The 25,124-nt window shown below is 51.2% G+C and overlaps 1 protein-coding gene across 3 annotated transcripts in view; it reads left to right on the forward strand.

Moving 5' to 3' along the window:
• The window catches only part of NAP1L4 (nucleosome assembly protein 1-like 4), a 54,013-nt gene extending 41,025 nt beyond the window's left edge, over window positions 1–12,988 (forward strand). For all 3 annotated transcript variants that reach the window (XM_011988194.1, XM_011988195.1, XM_011988192.1), the window contains 5 exons: window positions 1,560–1,582; window positions 2,612–2,731; window positions 5,383–5,412; window positions 5,868–5,924; window positions 11,787–12,988. In XM_011988194.1, coding sequence (XP_011843584.1) covers window positions 1,560–1,582; window positions 2,612–2,731; window positions 5,383–5,412; window positions 5,868–5,924; window positions 11,787–11,825 — 269 coding nt within the window. In that variant the 3' untranslated portion in view covers window positions 11,826–12,988. The remainder of the gene's footprint in view (window positions 1–1,559; window positions 1,583–2,611; window positions 2,732–5,382; window positions 5,413–5,867; window positions 5,925–11,786) is intronic.
• Window positions 12,989–25,124: the final 12,136 nt, after the last annotated feature.

The following is a 25,124-nucleotide window of genomic DNA, read 5'->3' on the forward strand; positions in this document are numbered from 1 at the left end:
AAAATCAGCCAGTCGTGGTGGCGGGCACCTGTAGACCCAGCTACTGGGGAGGCTGAGGCAGAGGAATGGCGTGAACCCAGGGGGCAGAACTTGCTGTGAGCCGAGATTGTGCCACTGCACTCTAGCCTGGGAGACAGAGCAAGACTCCACCTAAAAAAATAATAATAATAATAATTTTTAGGATAAAAATGGAGTTGAAAGTGGACTCAAGGGAATTTTTAAGTGTTTTTTTTTTGTTGTAGGTTCTAAAGCTTTTATGGTATGGTTGCACAACTCTAAAGTTAACACACTGAAAGTCATAAAGTTGTACATTTAGAGTGTATGCCTTTTGTGGTATGTAAATCCCATCAATAAAGCCACTTTTAAAGTAATCAAACACATAATACCATATGGTAAGTGCTATGAAAAAAATTGAGGATGGGCAGGGAGTAGGTAATGGGGTAGTGAAGGAACAGACAGAATGAACTCCTGTGGTGTGAAGTGAAGGAGGCATTAGCTAGTGAGTCCAGCTCTGTCTTTGTCCTTAAAGCTACAAAGCCAGTCCAGAAGTATGAGTGCTGAGAATCCTTGTGCTGATTCATGACCCCGGCCAGAGTGCCCTGGGGAGCATGCTGCTCCAGCGTTTAGACACCCAGCCATGCCCCTAACCCATGTCTTAAACCCCCGGGTGATGCTGGCACACCGAGGCTTGGGAGCTCTGCCTTGCTCATGGGTGGTGTTTACACACCCAATGCTCATGTCTCAGCAGCAGACAGCAAGTGCTGCCAGGGTTGTGGTCGCTTAATGGGAAGAGAGACTCAGAAGAGCCCAGTGAAGATTGAAAAGGCAGGTATGAGACTAAGTAGAGTAAACATTCAACTCCTGATGAAGGTCAGGGTCTTGTAGTAAATGTCTCTAAAATCAGGGGGTTGGATCGTGTACCATTTGAATGTTGCATGGCTTCATTGAGTGTGGTTAGAAGTCCCTGTCTGTCTTGGTGTGCTTAGCTCATCTAAGCATCAGCTTTCACTGAGGAGCTGCGCCACTCTACGGGGGCACTGGTGGGCATTTCAGCACTCTCCAAACAGTTAGAAATGCAGTTTCTGCCTCGCCGAGATGCAGTGCCTTAGTAACACTCACAGCTTATAAGGCTTAAGGACTTTCTCTTTCTCTCCTGCACCATCATGTATAGTTCTGCAGGACATGAGTTAAATTTCTCCATAAAGCACAAATGCACTGAATGGCCACATGGCCATAGCCTAGGGGCTGTTTGCCTTTCCTCCTGTTAATATATTAACCCTCTCAAAATGATTTTCTCAAGCTTGAGTGCCAGCCCATGGCACGTGATGGAGGAGAGGGGAGGGGGGCATAGAGGCACTCAGGCCAGCTTCAGAAGTGGTGGATGGAGCTTGCGACGATGTCTGTCAGGAGATGCAAGGCTTTGGGGATTTCTAGTTTAAACCTCAAGGTGAAAAATGTTACATTTTGTTTACCAGCACAACTTACTCCTGTGTGGGCTTTAAAATTCTGGGACTTGTCACTGTAACTTAAATATGTTTTGTCTTTTTTTTTTTTCCTAGCATCGGGGGATGGAGAATCACTGGTAAGATTTGTTGTTACTAGTCTGATTTTGCTGTTGAAGTCTTTCCTGAGTGAATGTCTACTTGTCTGTTTGTTTAAAAAAGTCCAGTCCTGGCTGTGTATGGACTGCGTATGCCTGTAATCTTAATGCTTTGGGAGGCTGAGGTGGAAGGACTGCGTGAGTCCGGGAGTTTGAGACCAGCCTGGGCAACATAGCACAGCCCCATCTCTGCAAAAAATTAAAATCAAATAAATTAACTGGCCGAACACAGTGACTCACGCCTGTAATCCCTGCATTTTGGGAGGCCAAGGTGGGTGGATCACCAGAGGTCAGGAGTTCAAACCAGTCTGGCCAACATGGTGAAACCCCGTTTCTGCTTAAAATACACACACACACACACACACACACAAAATTAGCTGGACATGTTGGCAGTGCCTATAATCTCAGCTACTTGGGAGGCTGAAGCAGGAGAATCACTTGAACCCGAGAGGAGGAGGTTACAGTGAGCTGAGATTGCACCACTGTATTCCATCGGGCGACAGAGGGAGACTCCGTCTCAAAAGATAAAATAATAAATTAGCTGGACATGGTGGTGCACTGTGTAGTTCCAGGGTCACTGGGGCCCAGGAGCTTGAGGCTATAGTGAGCTGTGATTGCACCACTGCACTCCAACCTGGGTGATAGAAAAGTAAAAGTACATGTTTCATATGTTGGTTTCAGTAGCAAATGTGTAGTGCTTTAATACTGCCCGTTCCCCATGTGTGAGACTCTGATACCCCCTACTCTGAGTGAGACCTTTGGACAAGTGATGGAGCTGTGAGGCCCTCAATTCCCACTTGCTCTGCCGTTTTGCTTCAGTAGCTCTTTAAAGCTGCTTGCAGTTGTTTTAAAAGGGCTTTGAGTATCTAGTGGCTGTCCCCCAGCAGTGCAGGAGTTTGGTGTTTTAAGTCAAGTAAATCATAAGTGAGGGGCTGAGGTTTAGCTGAGGGTGGTGAAGCAAATGTTTTTATCGCATTAAAATGAGTTAACACGTGGGTTTTTCCTCCTCAGGATGAAGATTCTGAATTCACATTAGCCTCTGATTTTGAAATTGGACACTTTTTCCGTGAGCGGATAGTCCCGCGGGCTGTGCTGTACTTCACTGGGGAGGCCATAGAGGATGATGACAATGTATGAGGCTCGGGGAAGGGGGGCTCCCACCTGGGTGCTTATCTCTGTTGGTGCAGAGTGGCCCTGAATTGTGGCTTGGGAAACCCCCATGCCTAATCTTTTTATGACATCAGTCAGATACGTAGTCTAAGCTGCTGTCCTTGTTGTGGGGGGAATATACTTGAAGAGGAGAGGTCTGAGGAACAGAGCAGAAAAAGCAGGTGTCTGTGAGGCAGTTTCAGAGGTGATTGCCAGTTTCCTATGTGAGCCCTGCCTAGTGATTCAACAGTATTCTCTAAAAACCTAAGCTTCAGGGTACTTCTGAACATGGGGAAAATCTCTTTCATGGAGGTCTGACCACAGCAAACATTTATTGACAGTGGACTCACGCTAGCCTGTATTTCATCAACCCAAAAGAAATAAAAATTCCTGAACTTCTATCTAATTAGGTAAAAAGGAAAAAGACCCGTGCTCCCAAGAAAACAACAAGATTGCATGTCACTTTCCTTTCTGGGCTTGAGGGAAGCCAGCTCTTCCACGGTCAGAACTTGCGGGCACACAGCCCGTGCACTGCTCAGAAACTCCCATCCTCACCAAGGTTCAGGCAGCTTCAAGTCTTCTTGATCTGTGGAAAATAAAGTTTTGTTTTATAGAATGTTACTGGAAGTGTGTTCTAGATGACATTCTCTTGCTTGTGGAGCTCTTAGGTTTTGTGGCTGCGCTAAGTTTCTTTTCTTAGAAGGGCTGGCCTGTTGGGGCTTCAGACAGGGCAGCAAGAGCCTAGGTGGGTTCAAGGGCCTTAGCCCCCTGTGGCAGTAAAGACCAACATCTCCTCACACTTCTCCCATTGTACTGAGTTCCACCAGTGGGGAGAACAGGCCAGCGTGCTCTTTGTCAGCTGTTAGGTCTTAGACTGTTCGTTTAACTTCTAAAACTCAACTTGCTGGCTCATCCCTAGGCTGGGAGGTGATTGTAGGTCAGGGAACATGGACAGTCAGGTAGCTGCCACGACATAGTTTTACGGATTCTAGACCAGCACTTTCCAATAGAACTCCCTCTGTTGATGGAACTATCCTCTGCCTGCTTGGTGCAGCGCAGTAGAACTGACCACTTGAGGACTTGAAATAAAATATGGCTGCTGTGACTGAGCAACTGAACATTTCATTTACATTAGTTTAAGTTTAAATAGTGAGCTAAGGGCTAGTGGCTACACATTGGAAAGCTTATCTCAAACTTTTTTGATCATACACCCATCAGTTTAAAAGACTTGGATATGCATGTGTGCTATTTGTTTACTTATATGCGATGTCTCTACTACTGGTGAGCACTGGGCCACATTTGCTTATAGTAAATGTGTGTTTCATGCATAATATGTTCAGCACAGGTACTACTGATAAGCAGTGTCATTTAGAGGCTAGAAGTGCCAGCTCAGATTAGACTGCTTAGACTCACATCCCCACTCTCCCCCTTAGTAGTTCCACCACCTCCTTAAGCTTCAGTTTCCTCAGCTATAAGTAGAGCTCATGGTGAAGACTCTGATTACTTGTTAAGCCCTTAACATGGCACCTGAACATAGCCCTTAACATAGCACCTGGCACAGAGCAATGACACAGTAAGTGTTGGCATAAAAAGTCCCACCTGCCCAGGTGGGTGATGCATCTGGAGCAGCCCCTGTGCACAGCCGCTCCTCAAGGGCGAAATGCTGTCCTTAGAGCTTTGGAATAGGCCCTGGAGCCTGCTGGAGGCCCATTGGGATCTGACCTGAAATGGAAGATTATTAAGAAGTCTTTCCCTGTCTGATGCCAGTTAGGATCCTTAGAGCGAAAGGGCGCTGCACTGTGGTCACGTCTCATCCTGGCTGCTGCGTGGCGCCAGGAGGCTGTGCAAACTGTGTGAACTCCACACCAGCACAGTAAGATCCTTCTAAGTTCCACCGAAGTTGGCTCTAAGGAATACATGGTGTGAGCTCAACAAAAAGGGAAATGTTGATAAATGAAACTGCATTTTCAGTGTACTACCCTGGTTATGCAACCAGTAGTGATAAGATGGTTTTGCTTTTAATGTAAGTTTCATGTTTGAAACTTGATTTTCAGTCTGACCAGTGATGTCTTTGGATGTAGGAGAAACTGATTCAAGACAATTGACTAATGTTGGAGGTTCACTTTTGAGCACCTTAGTGTTTAAAGATCAAACACCAAAGTTTTAATATATTTCTACTAAGTTTTTTTTCCCCTTTGTGTGAGATGTAAAATGATACCCAGGTTCCTGTATCCAATAACATTATGCTACTGGTTAGATCAGCCTTGTAAAAAATTTAAGGAAAGCAAATTCATTGGTTTACACAAATCTTTTCCTGTGTGCCTGCTTCTTGTGTGAGAACACTCAGGGCAGAGCTGTGGTGCCAGGTTCCCAACTGTGTCCAGTGTACAGCCTGGCTGACCAGCTTCCTGTCCTATTCCTTGTTTTGCGTGACATTCAATTTCCTGGCATGCTTTTAAAATGCATTGCACACAAGCAAATGACTCCTCAGCCAAGCGAGGCCCAGCAGGCAGCGTGGCTGAACTTTCTGCTCTTCTTAGGCTTGATCAGTGAGTCATTTGATGGGACTGGTGTCTCTGGCAGGCTGCTGTCATGTTTTGTAAACTTAAAAATGTTTTTCTGTGTTTTTCCAGTTTGAAGAAGGTGAAGAAGGAGAAGAGGAGGTAAGAGACAGGTTTATGCAGTGCCACTTACCTCCCTGAAGTTGTTTTTTTGGCTTTCTCTGCTTGAAGGTTATGGACTCACAGGGCTGTGGTGCACCCATTTTTTGTGACGCTGTCTTTGACTCTAACAGTGTTCTTAAAACACTAAGCAGAAATGCATAGCAAATGCTGTGACAGCTTTTGACCCTGCAGTTGGCTTATGAAAATGTATCTTAGAAAATAATCATTTAACAAAATCTACTTTTTCAGAATTGTGTTTCTTTTAGGGCTATCTGTGAGAATAAAAAGATACCTAGAAATAATTCTAAGTGTCCAGAGGAAGTGATGAGTCACTTGTGGGTAGCAGTAATTGATTTCCGTCTAAGGCAGTGTATTGCTCCGTGTGTTTGTGGATTGTGAACGCCACAAGAGTTTAAATCTTGTCATTCCAGCTAATTCTCACTTTTTAAATATAGGAATTAGAAGGTGACGAGGAGGGAGAAGACGAGGATGATGCAGAAATTAACCCCAAGGTTGGTAACTTTGGGGCCACCCAGACCTACTTATTATGCTACACTCTTAGACTTTTAAAAATGTTCCCCACTTTGAGGCAGTAGTGTCAACAGTATTCATTGTTCCCTAATTAGAAAGTTTAAAATGTGTCAGAAAAATACTGGAATGATTATTCAGGCACTGTGTATATAATTTGAGTGTTGAGTGTACATATTCAGTAGAAGCTTTTCCAGCTATCTCAGGCTGTGTCTTAGTTACGTAGACTCCTCAGTGGAGCACCTTGACTTTCCCAATGTTTCATTCTTTTAAGGTAAGGTAATGATTTAACTGACAACATAAACTTTTCTTTGCGCGTGTTTGGAAAAGGTGCAAAGAAGGGACTTGGGGGCTCTTTTTGTTAAGGAGCAGAATAATGGGGTTGTGGGCATCATTTGACAGTTGCAGTTGAGCTGGGCATGCCCAGATGGTGTGTCTAGATATCTCATCTGTCTCAGATAATTTAAAATATATTGGGAAGGTTTACTAAAGAAAACTGAGTTGGAAATGAGTGGACAACCCCATTAATTTTACCTGCAAATTTAGATTTTTATTTGTGGTCTCAGAGTAACTTAAGGTACTTTGACCATTTGACACATTTTAAAATCAGAACTGCTTAAATGTCATCCTACAGCTGTCATAAGAGTTTCCTCTCATAAAACATGAAATGTGTGGTTCCTTATGGGCTGTCAGAATACTAATGTTACCTGGTGTTTTTGTAATGTGTCTCTGTCCAACTAGATGTTTTTTGCTTGTTTTTACCCTTGTTTTTGGAGTGTGCACTAAGCTGTCAGTGTGATATCCTGGCTCTGTCATCAGTTGGTTGAAACCAGCTATTCCCATGAATGCGTGTTCACAGTTGTTCCTTCAGGGAAGGGATGGGAGAAGAGCTTTTAAAACTTTTTTGAGAATGTGTCTTATAAAGACTACTCTGGGAATAATATGCTCATGGAAATGTTCATCTTCTAAAGGTTGGCCTGTTGATGTGGGAGGTCTCTGTGCTGAAAGTGTACCTGTGCTCAGCACCATGGTGGTGGGCGGTGAGGGCTGTAGGAGATCAAGGCCTGGGTCTGCCTTGCGTGGATCACAGTGTAGGGACAGGGAAGATGAGGGCTGTCAGTCAGCCAGTGAACAACGCTGGGGGAATAAATGCTGCCCATCACTGCTCTGCAGGGTGTCTGATGGACCCAAGGGCCACGTGTGTTTATTGGGCCATGTTTCCACCTTGTGGGCGCTGAATGGACACTTTCAAGGTTGCAGTTGTAAAGCAAGGACTGGGGGCAATTGGCAGGGCCACCTCCTCAGACTCCGCGCACAGCTGCCTGTCCTTGTTGTACTTGTCTCTCCCCCTCCCTATATTCTGTGCCTCAGCGTCTCTTTTCCTCCCCTCTGTTGTTTGTTCTGCTTCCTTCTGTCACCTTGGAGAACCTTGAGTCTCCTTTCACGTCCCAGGTTTCTAAAAGAGCATTCTCACCAGCCATTATAGAGAACATGACGTGGTTGATTACAGGCTAACACGCCATGAGACCGCTGATAGGTTTTGTTGGCTGGGGGAGAAAGGACTAAAAACATATACAGGCTAATGGTGTGAATGAAGTTCAGAGATGGCCGGGCATGTGTGGCCGGGATAAGGCCAAGCCTGCTATCCCTGTCACATGCACCTTCCAAAGAGATGGGCAGTGTTAGAGTCTGTGCAAGCAAAAGAAAACAAGGAAGGAAGGGAGGTTTTAGTATCGGGGGCAGTCTGATAAAAGCGAAAATCATGCTTCTGCCCATTTTGAAAGTATGATCTGGTGTTGAAGTTGTTCACCCCGAGTTCAGTATCTTGCAGCCCTTTTGTATCATGAGAAATTGTGGCCGTTGCCTCCTGTATAATTTTGTGCATTTCATTTTCTTTCATGCTGACAGTTCCTTTCAATTTTTTTCCCCATTTAGGTGTAATTTTTGTCTGTTAATCATTCATACGTTTCTAGGTAAGGTGGAATTCCATTCATACCTAACTTCCAAACTTCTGATCTATACTTTATACAATGCATTGTTTTGACTTTGAATAAAGAGGGAGTTGCTGTGCAGGCACACTCACTGTGTCACAGGTTTGACATAGAGCTTTCTGAAGAACACTGTTTTTGTACAGATGTCTGTTACATGTACTTTTAAAATCAACGAACCAAACCTAGATTTGGTCCCTGCTTTCTGAGCCCAGTGTTTCTTGCTAACCAAGTAGCAAAGATTTATTTTCATTGCTGATGAGGGTACTGCTTTCCAGCAAGAGGGCCCTGGATGGTTAGCAGTCTGCAGGGGGGCGCACACAGGCCACCATAAGGAAGCAGTGCTTGCAGAGCGCATAGCACACTGGGCCCAGCTGTGCTCAGAACACATACTGTGGCAGTTGAAATCAGCCCACTGTCACTACCAGCACGTGTCTGTTGAAATCTACACTTTATGAATTCATGTTCTGTGCAGACCAATAGGTACACAGAGGAGTAACAGCTTTTACTGTGCCAGCATTTTTTATCTGCAGTGTTAACTGGCATCTGTTTTGGTGTCAGCAGTAAAAAGTACTGTTGTGAGGTTGGCGGAGAATTCTCTAATTGAATGAAGCAAGAACCAGTTGTAGATTAAAACGAGTGTCAGTAATCCTGGAAGCTCTTTCCCACCCCCCACTTTCTTCAGTCCCTGTAGCTCTACCCTGTCCTGGAATGGCTGACAGGAGGCCGTAAGTAGACAGAGGCCCTTGTCCGTGACGAGACCCGTTCACTCGTGGCACTTGTGGGATGTTGTGGGAGAAAGCAGAGAGGTGGGAACAAGAGGTGCCGTGAGAAACCCCACGATCGTAGCAGGGCCTCTGCATGCCGGGGTATGTAGGCACTCCGATTTTAAGGGTCTCATCATGGAACGGCAGCATGATCCTGGCAGCCCATAGACCAGATGTCCTTGAGGTCTTAGCACCACCGTCTCCCTGTCTTCCTCATGTAGGCTGCTTTCATGGGAAACTGATGCGTACATAGGGCAGATGCAGCTCTTGGAACGATTTTGTTTTCCAGGGCCAGGTTTGAGAATTTGCCTGTATGTTTAAAAATATGTCTAGCTGCCGTTAATTCCCGTTGTCCCCGTATGTCTGAAGAACTTAGCCACTCCTGTTCCACCTGTACCCTCACCCACTCCTCCCATGCCACCAGCTCTTTTGAAGAGAATCCTCGGTGCATGCCACCTGTCCGTATTTCAGCATGTGTCCCTGGAAGAGAAGGGCAGGGTGCAACCCCGAGGAGTGTCACCCTGAGGCCACTGCCTCTTCAGCCATAGAGCTCTGGGCACTTGGGGCTTCTTCACCAGCGCAGCTGTGGTCGGGTGTGTTTTAGTGGCATGTCTTTGTTGCCTTTCTCAGGTCGAGTGTTATCTGTTAAAACCCCACCTTTTAAATGGTCCCATGAGACATGAGATTTTTTTCCTGTTAGTTGGTACCTTTTAAAATGCCAGCTCCCCCTCCCTTGATAATCTTAGCGTCGATTAATGACCCAACCATCATTAAAATCTATGACATGAGATAAAGGATGCTTCAGTTTAGGAGTTTAGGTGCAGTTTTGTTTTTTTGTTTCTTTGTTTTTGTTTTTGGCATGTATCACAGGCTGAAAACAATTGGTGTCTCATATGTAAAATTTACTTCTAAAACTGTCAGTCACTTGCAGAAGCTCCAGCATGCTGTGTGAGCACCAAAGCCTGGCAGGGGTGGGCCACGTGCTGCCTTCCTGCCCAGAGGGGGCTGTGCCCTCAGGCACGGGGGAGGCAGCTCTTCCCAGAGCCAGGTGCCTGGCCCACTCCCCTCCAACAAGGCACTGGGTCATGACACCAGTCTTGAGAGTCTGTTCTATGTGGACTCTATTCCCTCTAGAAGTCTTTACCCAGGATATTGGTGTTATTTAGGACAGATGAATACTACGTTCTCATGGTTGAAAATGCCTGTTACTTCATTTCTGCAACTTAGGATAATTTAGATTTATTTCTGGTTGAGCATTCCAAATCTGGAATCCTCCCGTGAGCATTTTCTTTGTCTTGGGTTCCAGATTTTGGAGTGTCTCAGATTTGGGATTTGGGATGCTCAATCTGTGGTAGGATAAATTATAACCATCCTGGCTAACACGGTGAAACCCCGTCTCTACTAAAAAATACAAAAAACTAGCCAGCCGAGGTGGCGGGCGCCTGTAGTCCCAGCTACTCAGGAGGCTGAGGCAGGAGAATGGCATAAACCCAGGAGGCAGAGCTTGCAGTGAGCTGAGATCCAGCCACTGCATTCCAGCCTGGGCGACAGAGCAAGACTCCGTCTCAAAAAAAAAAAAAAAAAAAAAAATTATAAAATCCTGTGTATGACATGACATAGTATTTGCATAACTTAAATGCACATAAAGATGGAGTCTGTCACCCTGTTACCAGCCCCAGTCTTCCCCGTCCCTGCACAGCTCCTTTACTGACCTCCCATTTTCTAGGCATGTCCCTTGGTGGAGGCACACTGCTTTGTCCCACTCCTCCCCTCACTGCGCCTGCCCGGGGCGCGCTGCATCCCCCACACTCTTAAGGCCAGTGGCTCAGTGCCCTTGGCTAGTACACTGGGCCACCTTCAGTCTATCCTTGAATGTCAGATTGACAGGTCTCAGTTGATCTTTTTGGTGAGGGTTTTTGGTCAGTGTCATTTTGTCTCAGCCAGGCTCTTTAGGCAGCCTGTGGGGTGGCTGAGATTGGGAGCTTAGACCAGGGTTCAAGGTTATTGATTTTTTTTTTTTCGTCTTTTATACATATCTTTTTGACTATCCCTTAAATGTGATTTCCCAAAGAATGAACTGTAGCCTCAGCTTATACCATGGAAGATGTCAGTTATGTTAACCCAGCTTATACCATGGAAGATGTCATCTGTGGTTACCCAGGGGTCTTTCTGCCCCATACAGTCCAAGTTCTTGGGTTCCATAGGCACGCTGGATTAAGAGCAGTTTGTAATCTTGGCCAGAAATCACAGGTTATAGGTCCATGAAGTTACTAGCTCAGGAGCATTAGCAAGATCATGTCATATTTCTTAGGCTATTGTTGGCCTCCACACAAATTCATGGAGTTGCTGGATGTGGTTTAAAGAGTACAAGATCTCTGTGTTAGATAATATTGGAGTTAATCCATTCCTCTGGGAGGGGAATCGTGTCCCGGATGCCGTTACTGGAAGGATAGCATTCCCCCTTGGTGAGACTGTTAAGAGAGTGAGTGACAGATGGAGCTCTTGGGAGTGGCAGCCCGTCATTTGTTGGTGCAGTACAGACCACCAGAGAGGATGGATCTGCTGGGGCACAACCTGGTAGTACAAAGAGCAGGAACCTGCTAGAGGAGAGATTTGCTGTCCATGAGCGCCAAGGGTCCGGCCTACCCTGAGACAGATGTGCCCTTGAGAAATGAGGACTGTCGGCACCAAGAGGGGTTGCCTCTGCGGTGGCCTTCCTGGGTGGAGCTGCCCATGTTGAGTGCACTGTGCTCTGTGTGGGCAGGAGTGCCTGCTGCTTCCCAGCCCTTTAATGGGCAGCTCCTGGAGCTTCACCACCCCAAGGAGCCCCAGAACCCTCCTGCCGAACATGACATGAATTTGAATGCTTCAAGGCATAGCTTTAAAAACAAAAAAAGCAGCCCTGCTTTGACTGTGCAGGGGTCGGGGGAGTTAGCTTTGTTCTTGTCACTATTTTTAAAAGTGTATTTGCAGTAACCATTTTTTTCAATGAGAATGAACTCATTCAGTCTTGGCTTTCGTTGTTGATTGGAGCTAATTGGTGAATGGAGCTGGCTTTGTTCTCTACAAGCCTTGTCTTTTTCGTTGACAGAAGGAACCCAGCCAGCCGGCGGAATGCAAGCAGCAGTAGGAAGCGGAGGCGGGTGCCTGGCAGACCGACTGTCGGGACTCCAGGCCTGTGGGCGGGGCCCCGGTCCTTGCCGCAGCACAATCCTGTCGACAGAGCTTACTCCATCTAACTCGTTTTCAAGTGCATGATTTTCACTTTCACTTTTCCTTTTTCCTTATTATTTTGCTTAACTTGTACAGTGGCAACTGAAATGCATTTCAGAAATAGGAGGTTTCGTCCAGCACCCTCTGCAGCCTTGGTGCCTGTAGCTCTGGACTTGCCTGGGCCCTGTGGGAGGGCCCCATAGATCACATCGGGGTAGGGGGGGGTCACTTGGCAGAAAGGGCCGAGGTCTGATGTGGTTCCCAGGATCTAGAACCTCTCCCGCCCTCCTGCAGTTGGACTGAATTCTTCCCTTTCATTCGAAGAAACCCACTTGCTGTTTCCAGCTGCTTAATCTGCCGAGTGTGCAGCCTGCGTCACCTGTTATATGCTAATCATCTCAGAAGGGCTGTGTAGAGTAGGGCTGTGTTCTTCTTAGGATGTTGCTTCTTGATTTTCTTTTTTTAAGGGGTGGGTCAGGGTTGTGACACACCAGCCCAGGCAAGAGCTGCTGCGGGTCACCTCATATTTATTTATCCCTTCTTGCCTGTGAGGACTGCGGCCTTTCGCTGTCACTCGTCCTTACCATTTCTGAACCACCTTGGTGACCTGAGCGGGAAGATGTGCCACTTCCTAGCAGGAGCAAGGCCTGTGCGGAAGAAACGCTGCTCCTTGCCACCAGGGCTGAAGACGCGAGCCCGTCCTTGTGACGCAGGCGCCGCCCTGCTGCCGGAGCCGGGCTTCGGCGGTCTTCTCCGGTGAGGGGCTGGGCTGGGAAGTCCTGCGTTTCAGTTGAGCGTATGAGCGTCAAGTCCTGCTTTCTCAGTAGCCCCATTGCTGGGCCCCACCATTCATCCTGTCTGAAGGTCCTGGGTTTGGTGTGACCCGTTGGCGGCTGCTGGGTGGGATTTCCAAGTGGGGGACGGCACTCTCCAGCAGCCTGGGGATGGCCGTGTCCGCACCGACCAGGCCTGTGGAGAGTGCTCAGCCTAACCTTAGAACACATTTGTAACTGAATACAGTGTTTTCAATTTGTACAGAATAGTTAGAATATTCTATTAAAGTTGTGAAACATGGAGTCAGCACTGTGCCATGTCGTTCTTTGTAGGGGAATGTGGTGGGGAAGCAGGTGGGTGCCATCTGCTCCCCTCCAGCGGCTCCTATGTGCCGTACAGCCTGTTGGACTCTGTTGAGCCCTGGGTATTGGTGGCTCCAAGACTGGTTGTACAGTTTACTTCTGAGGCCTTGAAAGCTCAGTTTGAGGCAGAGGCTGCTGTAGCTGCCCCCACTACACCTTAGTCACTGCTGTATGTAGGCAGCTTCACTGTGGGCCCAGGGGAAGACCGTTCCCTCCCCCAGGAGGGGATCATTTCTCAGAGTTAGTGGGACTGTGCCTTGTCGATCCAGAAGGCTCCAAGAGGAGAACTTCCTGATGAAGCCCATATTAGGTCTGTCTGCTCTCTGAAGCTCTTCCCGGTGTGTCTTCCATCCGCAGTGAGAGGAGGCACTCCACTCAAACACCTGCCGCACTGGCGCTTCTTGACCTGACTGGGAATCCCAGCCTTGGCAGCGCTGACTGGTGAATGAAACTCCGTCATGAGAAGGCAGCCATGGAGCTGGCTCATTGCTCCCCACATGGCTGGCCCTGCCCTGCCGCCTCCAGCTCACCCGTGGGCTGCCTTCTCCCTGGGAGCAGCAGGAAGGGGAGGTGCAGGCTGGGAAGTGAATGTCCTTCCAGCATACCCCCAAGGGCTGTGGAGCCTGATGTCTGTGCTTCCTGCACCCGTTCCTCCGTCTCCATCCTGTGAAGTACCTGGGGGAGCTTGGTCTCAGGCTCTCCAGCCTCAGGGTGGCCCCATGGGTGAGCAGCACCCTGGCCTGCCTTGGTCTGCCCAGGGTCAGACCCCATAATCCAAAGGGCAGGTGCCATTTTGCAGTGACCCCCCATCAGCTGGGGAGATGAGAGCCCTGCACACTGTCCTGTCCACTGGTTGCCCAACGTGCCTTTTAGGAAGGGCTCTATAGGCTTGTGGAGTGCCCCTCACTACCTAGCTGGGTGGTTTTAGATCAGATTTGCACAAGTGGGGAAAAGGGGATGTTAACATTGTGGTTTCTGGGGATGGGGGTATCTGGATTTTCCCTTTTGAGTAAGAAGTGTGTGAGGACCCTGCACCCACCTGCCGTGCATCCTTCACAGAGCTGGGTTCTTGTGTCCCCCACTGAGTCTGACCCTTGGGAGTGCATGGTTCGTGGATGCTGCCCAGTTCCAAGGACATCATCTGGGTGCAGGACCTCAACATGAAGCCCGGGGAGCTGTGGAGGCCTGAGGGTGCAGGTGCCTGGTTTCCCCCAAGACCTCAGCACCTGGCCTCTGTCACCCCTGCATGGCCGCTGTCCTGCCTGCTCCCCAGGGTCTCAGGAAAGGGAAGGTCATTCTCCAGTGGCCAAGGAGCCCAGGAACCATCCCAGGCCCAGGCCATTGTCAGCTCCGGGACCTCAGCCATGAGTGGTCACAGAAAGTTGCTGAGTGGTTGAGAGGTTTGCCCAGAGCCACCATCTGGAAGGCAGCTGGGAAGTGGGGGCTTGTGGTGGCCACCCGGCCTGGCCTGGGTGAAGGGTGGCTGCTTCCCTTCTGGTCCTGGGGGCCAGGGGGTGCCGCCATAGAACCTCAGCTCTGCTAGCCGGGCCACTCCTTTGTCCCTGCTGAGCCCCCTGCTGGGGAGGCAGACATTGACCGTCCAGCCCCACCCCAGCCCCTGCCCTCCCCGTGGCTGTTCACCCTGTGCGGGAACTGAGACTCAAAATGAGTGGCGCTGAGGTCAGGGCAGGAGTTTGGGGAGCAGCCCAGGAGATGGGAGGTGGGGCCTGGGGCACCCCCCTGCACAGGTGGCTGAGACACTTCTGTCGACTGCCATCACACGGGTGCTTCTGGGCAAGGAGCGAAAGAACCCACACAGCAAGGAGGCAGGCACGGAAGACGGCCTCTGGAGGGCCCCAGTTCTGTCTGGTTCTAGAGCCTGCAAAGCTACAGTGCCGGTGACTGCCTGGGAGGGATCTGGGGCGGGGGGATTGACCAAGGAACCCTTTGGAGGGATGGAAGTGATTACACAGGTATATACTGCTGTCAGAATTTTTGAGTTACCTCAAAAATGGGTATATTAGGTTGTTATGTAAGTTAGTCCTCAATGAAGCTCAGCCTTTTTTTTTTTTTTTTTTTTTTTTTTTTTTTTGAGACGGAGACTCGCCCTTGCCCAGGCTGGAGTATGAGTACAGTGGCATGATTTCAGCTCACTGCAATCTCCACCTCCCGGGTTCAAGCGATTCTCCTGCCTCAGCCTCCCAAGTAGCTGGGATTACAGGCATGCACCACCATGCCTGGCTAGTTTTTGTATTTTTAGTAGAGATGAGGTTTCACCATGTTGGCCAGGCTGGTCTTGAACTCCTGACCTTGGGTGAACCACCCACTTGGCCTCCCAAATTGCTGGGATTACAGATGTGAACCACCACGCCCAGCCTGAAGCTCAGTTTTCAAAAGTCCCCAAAACAGGGTGATTCCACTTAAAATTCTGCTTTTTCCCTTGAGTCAGGAGCTGTGACCCCAGAACCTGCTGCTTTCCCCGGCAGGGTCACCTGGGACCCTCTTCCACAGCTGCCTGACATGTGGGTCTGCGGGTGGTGTGTCCCCCAGGTCGCCCTACCTGGCCAGTCTGCTCTCTAGGCTCATGGCCCCCGTTTATGTGGAGCTGGGACGAAGCCGACATCCCACCCTGCTCCTGTCCTGCTGCCCAGCAAACCTCTCCATCCCCAAGGGGCCAGAGCCCCCTTCCCCAAGTCCCAGGTCCAGGGCTTCCTGCCACCCCACCCATGTTGTCCCTCTCTCGAAATGCCCCAGGCTGCCCCCAACCCCATCACTGGACAGGCTGTCAGCCTGGGCTGCCAGGATCCAAGCTTGCCCCTAAGGTGGGAGGCAGCCAGGGTGAGTAGGTGGAGCCCCTGGCCTCTGCCTGGCTCATCCAGGCACACCTTGATATTACTGATCTCTGACCTGCCCCTGCTGGGTCCTTGGCTTGCCTGGCTCTGAGTCAGGACTCAGGGCTGGGCAACCAGGGAGCAACAGAGGAACAGCCGGGGGCAGCGGTGGGAGAAGTGACCATCCCAGACTCAGCCAACCACAGCTGCAGTGCCCTGAGGGAGCCCTGGGCCTGCGGAAGGGGTTGCTGTGTGCAGAAGCCTGTGGCTCCCCGCCAGCCAGCCCGACCTGGCCACAGCCTGGCATGGACTTCGGCCTCTGCCCCAAAGCCCTCAGAACAGGTGCCTTCCCAGGTTCCTTCTGCTGGAGCAGGCACCTCCTCCCCAACCTGCCCCAGGGAGCAGCTTCATGTGGAGTGGGGGGCCCAGGGGACCCCAGGCCCAGCTGTTTCGGCCGCACCCACCAGGAGACACTGGCAAGCAGTTCTCCCCCAACAGCAGGGCCTCCTGGAAGGACGCCTCCCGAGGCTGGCCCTGGTTGAATTTCTGATGCTCTGAATTTGGTGAGGGTTTCCAGGCACCTCATGCGCCTGGGACCTTCCCAATTTAAGAGACAGACCCGAGGCTCAGGACAGAAGCCAGGGCCCAGCTCTTGCAGTTTGAGGCCTGGATGCCTCCTGCTGAGGCCAGGTCACCTTGGTGTGCCTGAGGGAGGCCCCGCCTGCCAGGCTGTCCCCAAGGTACCAATCACTGGCCCATCCTGGCTATGCTGACTCATGGCTCTCCGAAGGCGGCAGCCGGATGTTACTTACCATGACAACCCAACAGCCTGGCCCAGCCCAGCCCAGGAGAAACGGGGCAGCTACAGCTGTGTCCAGGACCCCACTCAGGGCAGACCCACAGGTCACCCTTGTCGGGCTCCTCAAGAGGTCTGTGGTGTCCACCAAGTTTCCAAGTCTCCCTAGGTCTCAATTTGTGTATCTGGGACATGGGGAGAAGTCTCACCTCCTCAGAACCCAGACCCTGGGCATGGCAGGGCTGCCCACACCAGCCCTCACCAGTGCCTGCCTGGCTGGTAGCTAGTTGGAGGAGGAAGGACAGTGCCTCACCGAGCAAGGCGGGTACAGGGTCAGGAGGACAAGAGGGAGCGCCTGGAGATGGGACTTCAGGCACAGGCGCTGGTCGGAGTTGCTAGGGTCTGCTGCCCCCCGCCTGGGGGCCGCCAGTGAGGGCCTGAGGCGATCCCTGGGTCTCAACCTGCCCCTTTTCAGCAGGTGCTGCCCTCCCCAAGGACCAGAACACCAAACCTTACATGGGGACCCTTCCTCGTCATCTGGGGGCTCCAGGCGTTCCTTGGCTTGCAGCCACTTCCCTCTGATCTCTGCCTCTGTCTCACGTGGCCTCCTCCCCTTATGCCTGCTTCTCGGCAGTTCTCCCTCGTGAGGCCCACCTGGGTAGTCCAGGGGAGGCTCCTGCTCTCAAGGGCCTTGCCTCTATCACACTCTAGCCACTAAGGTCATATTCACCCTTTTGCCATCAAAGGTCACATTCATGGGTTTTGGGGAGTAGAACATGGATACGTCTTATTGGGGGCCACCATTCAGCCCATGAAAGGGGCCTTTCAAACAGACCAAAGCACATGAAAAGGGGAACAGACAGCTGCGCCAAAGGCCACGGACACCCAGAGAGATGGCTGCCCCCACCCCAAGAATAGAGAAATGTGTGGGAAGACAAGACCTCAGTTTTTGACCACCAGATTGTTTTTGGGGTTTTTGTTTGTCTTTGTTTTGTTTTGGTTTTTTGTTTGTTTTTTTTGAGACAGGGTCTCACTCTATGGCCCAGGCTGGAGTGCAGTGGCACTTTCTCAGCTCGCTGCAACCTCTGACTCCCAGGGTGAAGCAATTCTCCTGCCTCAGCCTCCTGAGTAGCTGGGATTACAGGTGCATGCCACTGCACTAGGCTAATTTTTTCTATTCTTAGTAGAGACAGGGTTTCACCATCTGGGCCAGGCAGGTCTCAAATTCCTGAACTCAAGTAATCCACTCGCCTTGGCCTCCCAAAGTGCTGGATTACAGGCGTGACTCATTGCCCCCAGCCCAGATTGACCCTTTTATTTTATTTCTTTTAAGTACAGAGTGCCCACCATTGGCCTGGCCATGGGGAGATTGGCATTGCAGCCTTCAGGGGAGAGGGTGAATAGGAACAGCCCCACTGGTGGGCCATCTTGGCAGTTACCACACATCTGAAGGCCCCACTAGCACAGCAGTGCCACGTCTGGTGTCCAGGAAGGCAGTGCCGTGTATGATGACAGCAACAGGGGACCTAGCCCAAGCCCATCCATCACAAGGGGTGGCTGAGACATGGAGGATTCCAGAGGATGAGGGCTGGGGTGGGGGGTTCCTGGGAAATGGCCCAGACACAGGAAGAGACACAACCTCATACCCCCACATGCATGGATATTCATATGTAAATGCATTTTTAAAACTAGTAAAAGGCACATCACAAGTTACATTCTTAACCATTTTTAAAGTGCACAGTTCAGTGTGCTTATGCTTAGGCATATTCACACTGAGCAAATTCACACTAAGAGTATTCACACTGAACATATTCACACCGAGCATATTCACACCAACCATATTCACACCAAGCATATTCACCTGGAGCACATTCACACTGAGCATATTTGTACTAAGCATACTCACACTGAGCATATTCACACCGAGCATATTCACACCAAGCATATTCACACTGTTGTGCAGCTGCCATCAGCATCCGCCTCCACAATTTCTCATCTCTCCAAATGGAAACTGTGTCCCCATTAAACACTCCCCATTGTCCTCTCCAGCCCCTGGCACCTGCCCTCCTGCCTTCTGTCTCAGAATCTGATGACTCCTGGGACCTCGTACATGTGGAATCATTCAGTACTTGTCCTTTTGTGTCTGGCTTACTTCACTCAGCACAGTGTCCTCAGAGTCCATCCATGTTGTAGCTTGTGTTAGAATTCCCTTCCATTTTTTTTTTAAATTTAATTTTAATTTTTATTTTTGAGATGGAGTTTCACTCTTGTTGCCCAGGCTGGTGTGCAATGGCACAATCTTGACTCACCACAACCTCCACCTCCTGGGTTCAAGTGATTCTCCTGCCTCAGTCTCCTGAGTAGCTGGGATTACAGGCATGCACCACCACGCCCAGCTAATTTTTCAGGTGATCCACTTGTCTTGGCCTCCCAAAGTGCTGGGATTACAGGTGTGAGTCACACGCCTGGCCAGAATTCCCTTCCATTTTAAGGCTGTGACTATTGCAGTGTGTGGGTGGACCACATTGTGTGTGCCCATTGTCAGTGGACACTTGGTGGCTTCTACCTTTTGGCATGCTGCTGGGAATATGGGTGTGCATGGACCTCTCAGAGAGACTCTACTTTTAGTTATTGTGAGCATGTGAATGAGAAGAGCGGAATTGTGGGATCACAGAGCAATCTTATATTTAATTGTGAAAGGAGGCTGGGCACTGTGGCTCACTCCTGTAATCCCACCACTTTGGGAGGAAGGTGAGTGGATCACCTGAGGTCAGGAGTTCAAGACCAGCCTGATCAACATGGTGAAACCCCATCTCTACTAAAAATACAAAAAAAATTAGCCGGGCATGGTGCCACACGCCTGTAGTCCCAGCTACTCAGGGGGCTGAGGCAGGAGAATCACTTGAACCCAGGAGGTGGAGGTTGCAGGGAGCCAAGATCGTGCCACTGCACTCCAGCCTGGATGACAGAGTGGGACTCCATCTCAAAAACAAACAAACAAAAAGCAATTGTTAAAATAATGTAAATGCTTTTTTAAAAAGGATGAGGCCAGGCACAGTGGCTCACACCTGTAATTCCAATACTTTGGGAGGATGAGACAGGCGGATTGCTTGAGCCCAGGAGTTCAAGACCAGCTTGGGCAACATAGTGAGATCGCATCTCTACAAAAAATACACAAATTAGCCAGGCGTGGTGGCATGTGCCTTGTAGTCCCAGCTACTCAGGACGCTGAAGTGGGAGGATCACAACCTTAGGAGGTCGAGGTTGCAGTGGGCCATTATTGTGCCACTGCACTCCAGCCTGGGCCACAGAGTAAGACCCTGTCTCAAAAATTTATAATAAGAATAATAATAATAAATAATAAAACAAAAAGAGGCCAGGCTCAGTGGCTCATGCGTGTAATCTCAGCACTTTGGGAGGCTGAGATGGGTGGATTGCTTGAGCTCAGGAGTTCAGGACCAGCCTGGGAAACACGGTGAAACCCTGTCTGTACAAAAATACAAAAAAGTTAGCCGGGCATGGAGGTACATACCTGTGGTCCCAGCTACTCAGGAGGCTGAGGCGAGAGGATTGCTTGAGCCTGGGAGGTGGAGGTTGCAGTGAGCCAAGATCATGCTACTGCACTCCAGTCTGGGCAACAGAGCAAGACCCCATCTCAAACAAACAAACAAAAAAGGATGAGAGTTGCCCTAGGTGGGGAGACATGAGAGATGAACACTCGATTTTGTTTTTATTTTTATTTTTTTGTTTTTTCTCGCTCTGTTGCCCAGGCTGGAGTGCAATGGCACAATCTCAGGTCACTGCAACCTCCGCCTCCCAGGTTCAAGAAATTCTCCTGCCTCAGCCTGCCGAGTAGCTGGGATTACAGGTGTGCACCACCATGTCCGGCTAATTATTATTAATATTATTATTATTATTTTGTTGTTGTTGTTTGCATTTTTAGTAGAGATGGGGTTTCACCATGTTGGCCAGGCTGGTCTTGAACTCCTGACTGCAAGTGATCTGCCTGCCTTGGCCTCCCAAAGTGCTGGGATTACAGGCATGAGCTACCATGCCCAGCATCAATTCTGAAATAATTCGAGCCTCTTTTTTACTTTTTGTATCAACAATTTGTTACTATTTTTGGTAGGTTTTTTTTTTTTTTTTTTTTTTTTAAAGAGATGGAGTCTTGCTGTCTTGCCCAGGCTGGTCTTGAACTCCTCCTTCAAGTAATCCTTCCTCCTGGTCCTCCCAAAGCACTGGATTACTGGCACAAGTCACAGCGCCTGGCCTATCTTTGGTAATTTTTTAATGTTGGAAATAATGACAATACACCTGCCAGGGCTCCCCGAGACCCACTGAATGAGAAGCTTAGGCCAGGAGGGTGAGCATCTGTGCCGTGAGAAGACTGCCCAGCGATTCTGCAATCTGAGCCCTGTGCAGGGCATGGGGCCACCTCAGTCCTCCCTCTCTCCCTTCCTGCATTTTGTTTGTTCCTTTGTTCGTTGGTTCACTCCTTCAGGCTTCTGGAGACATCCCCACAAGCCAGGCCCAGGGAAGTCATGTCGGCTGCTCTTCTTTTCCATCTGTGAGTGACTGCTGGGAGGGCCCTTCCCCGAGCTCCCCACGTCCTGGACCCATCTCCCAACCTCTGGGGGCTCCACAACCACCCACAAGTAGCCCTGTGGAGGCGACACCAGCCTAATGGAGCCTGACGGAAGCCCCACTCTGCCCCACAGGGCCCCCTCATCTTGGCATGCTCAGTCTCACCCGAGGCAGCCGGGGGCTGTCTGGTCACATACACAAGCCAACAGTCTGCACGTTCGGTAGTCAGTGCAGAGGGGGTCTTTTGGACAATGACATGGATGCCTTTATTTTTTGAGACAGGGTCTCACTCTGTCACTCAGGCTGCAGTGCAGTGGAGTGATCATGGCTGGCTGCAGCCTCGGCCTCCCAGGCTGAAGTGATCCTCCCACCTCAGCCTCCCAAGTAGTTGGGGCTATAGTGCACACGCCACCATGCCTGGCTAATTTTTATTTTTATTTTTTTGTAGAGATGGGGGGTCTTGCTATGTTGTCCAGGCTGGTCTCAAACTCCTCGGCTCAAGCAATCTGCTCACCTCGGCCTCCCAACTTGCTGGGATCATAGGCATGAGCCACCGAGCCTGGCCTCAGGATGCTTTTTTAGCCACCAGTTTTCAGAATAATTTCCTGAGTGCCTGGGCTGGTCCCTGAGGGTCCCAGAGAATAAAACATTATCACTGCATTTAAGGAACTGATAATAGCTTCTGAGTAGGGTACTCGGGGATAAACAGGAGCTCATCAGGGGCCAAGGAGAAAGGTGTTTCTGGTATCTCATTCAATCCCCAACACCTTATGAGGTAGAACCTGCCTGTCAGGCTCCAGTGGAAGAGCTCAGGAAGAGACACAGCAAGAGAACACAGCCCTCAGAGGCCAAGGTCAGGCTGACTGTGAGTGTCTGAAAACCAGGTGGGTCCTGTCACGGTGCTTCTCACTTTCCTCAGGCTGCGGCTGGGAGGAGACAGATCGAGGGCGGGCCTGAGTCACAGGCCCTGGCACATGGGCCACGGGCTCAGGTGAGGTGGCACCAGTGAGGTGGCAAAAGTGCACTGCTCAAGTGCTGCAACTCCAGGCAGCTTGGGTCTTCCCCCAGCCTCCCCAGGCTCAGGTGGGCGGAGGCTTGGAGACCCAGAGCCTAGCAGTATGTGGTTGGCAGGAGGCAGGCCTGGCAATCTGAGAAGGCTTCCTGGAGGAGGTGAGAGGAGCTAGGGGTGGGCCTTCCTGACTGAGGAGCAGAGGGCCTTTTTTCAGGGCTGTCCCTGAGCAACCCCTCCCACAAGAGGGTGGTGTCAAGCCCTAGGCACTGGGCCGGGCCCTATGACACGCAGCTCTATGACATGCAGCTTCCTCACAGGCTGGCAGGATGGCCAGGCTCGTTGGGCAAGTGCCTGGAGGGCCCGGCCTCGTCACCATAAGGAAGTGACCTCACACAGGGAGTTTCGGAGAGGTGCCCGCATCCTGCCCCAGCTGCTGACAACCTCACACAGCTGGGCTCCGGTGCCAAGGATCCAGGTAGCTGGACTGGGCGGCTAGTGTCCCAGGTCAGATGTTTGGGCACCCAGACTGTACAATGCCTGCCCGGGGGTGGGGACCCTTGGCTCAGGCTCCGCATGAATCCTGGATGTGACCCCTCAGATAAATATTAGTAAACCTGGTTTGGACAGGCTCTGCCATCCTGAGAAGCAGTCACGGAACATCAGGGCTATTTCCTGCCCCTGGCCACAGAATCGGGGAAGCTGTGGATGTGGCCCCACTGGCCGCTGTGTAACCTGGGTTAGTCACCACCTCTCTGAAACCCCCACCCCACGTTCCCTGCAAACCCAAGAAAGCAGTCTCAACAGGGAGAATGACTGCACAGAACTAGCGCAGGGCAGTCCCACACAGACTGTCCTGCCATTGTCTGACCTTGGCATCTCTCGGGCCGGTGGTTCCTCCACCTCCAACCTGTGAGTGGCCCGGAACCCTTGTAAAAGCAGGTCCCATGGGGTGCAGCCGAATCCACACCGGGTTCCAATCTCTGTGCCGTGCTGGAAAAGCTCCCAGGCTCTTGGCTATCAAGTGGCTCTAGGAGGGGGCATTCCTCAAAAGACCCTCGTGTGGGGTCCCTATGTCGGCACTCTTCTGCCTCAACATTCCTCCCCCACATCCCAGGAAGTGAGTATCCACAGTCCTCATCCTCCAGAGGAGACCCTCAGGCAGGCCTGCTCTGGGGAATGGGGATAGGTCCTTCCTTGTAAATGTGACCTTGACAAGTGGCTGCACCTCTTGGAGCCACCCTTTCTGCATCTGCAGCATGGGGCCAGTGCTCCTCCTGGGGACACCGCTCAGCCCCAGGTGGGACCAGGTGAGACTCAGGCCGCAGGAAAAGGGAGGCTGAGGGGTGCTGGCAGAGGGTGGGGGGTCAGAGGGGCAGAGGGCAGTGTGGTGGTGGCGGGAAAGCCCCTTGGGTGGATGCGGAGAGGATGGGCAGCGCCTGCGTGCAAGTACCTGCCAAGTGGGCATGGTGTCCTTCAAGCCCCTCTCACCTCCTAATGCCATGCTTTATTTTTGCCCATGTCCATAAAGACACCCTGGGGGCTCCTGAAGTCACCTGCTGGTCCAGGGCTGGTCAGGCTTGGGAGTCGGCTCCCTCCAGCCCCCACATTTGCAACTAGGTTCAGGCTGGTTCTGCCAAGCAGGGGCCCAGGGTGTCTAGCCGCTGCTAGGGAGGCCAGGGCCACTATGACTGAGCCCCTGGGGCCGGGACTGTGGACAGAGAAGCTGCCTGGGGAGGCCTGGCCTCCAGGGCTCAGATCTGATTTCCAGCAGCCCCCAAAGGGCCATCTACCTCCATACCCCCCAGGTCTTCACATTGTCCATGAGAGGAATAGAGAGGGGCTGAATGGGCAGGAAACCCCCTAGGGAGGCTAGGAGGGCAGGGCCTCTGAATCTCGGCTGCATACCCTGCTCCCTGGCCCCCCAGCTCCTGCCCCACCTGTCAGAGCACCACCCCTGGGTTACAAGTCCTGCCCCCAGGGGACTGAGTTTCCCAGCCTCCCTTGAGAGGGCCACTGGGGTACAGGCAAAGAGAGGAGCTGGGCGGGGCTGGGGGAGCACACCGCACCTGGCCTTACCTGGTTTCCAAACCCTGTTCCTCCCCTCATTTCTCCCAGCCTCTTATCTGCTCCTGCCTGTCCTCTGTCCGTTCCCCAAGGCCCTCTCCATCCTGAGCCAGTTTCCTCTCCTGTGGAATGGGGGCTGGAATGCCCACTTTGGGGCGTTCTCCGGGTTAGGTGGAGGCTGGACACAGTGGTGGCATACAGGCACCACTGGCCCTTCAAGGTCTCCTTGGAATCTTCAAGGGCACGCCCTCCCCACAGAGTCCTCCAAGCTGTCCTCCTGGCCCCCAGTACCCGCGTCCCCCATCCCCACCCTCATGTACCTGCTGTGCCCCTGGGGGTTACAGGGATTCCTCTCCCCTCCTCTGGGGTCCCAGCACCAGCCAGGCCTGCAGGCACGCAGTAGATGCTTAAGCAACGCCGAGTGTTGGGGGATTTGCCTGGAGCCGATGTTCCGATGGCTGGCCCCTCAATGGGGTGGGCAGGCTGGTGGGCCTGGGGGTGTTCCAGGCACCTGTGGGCTAGGGCAGTGACAGAGCGCTCTGCCCCCAGCCACTTCTCCTGGTCTCCCATTGCCCAGAGGTGCCTCTTGCCCAGGCCCCACTGCTCGGCAGCCCAGGGCTCTCTAGCAGCAAAAGAAGGGACACCAGAGTCCGCATCCTTCCTGCAGCCTCTCTGGGCCAATGCTGGAATCCCTTCCCCTCGCCAAAGGCTGATCTCCCCTCACCCGCCCACCCTACCTGCTGCTCCCTCACCCCACAGGATCCCAGCCCTGCTGCAGGGACAGGTGTCAGGT

This window comes from Mandrillus leucophaeus, unplaced genomic scaffold (genome assembly GCF_000951045.1).
Source record: "Mandrillus leucophaeus isolate KB7577 unplaced genomic scaffold, Mleu.le_1.0 Scaffold325, whole genome shotgun sequence".
Lineage (NCBI taxonomy): Eukaryota > Metazoa > Chordata > Mammalia > Primates > Cercopithecidae > Mandrillus > Mandrillus leucophaeus.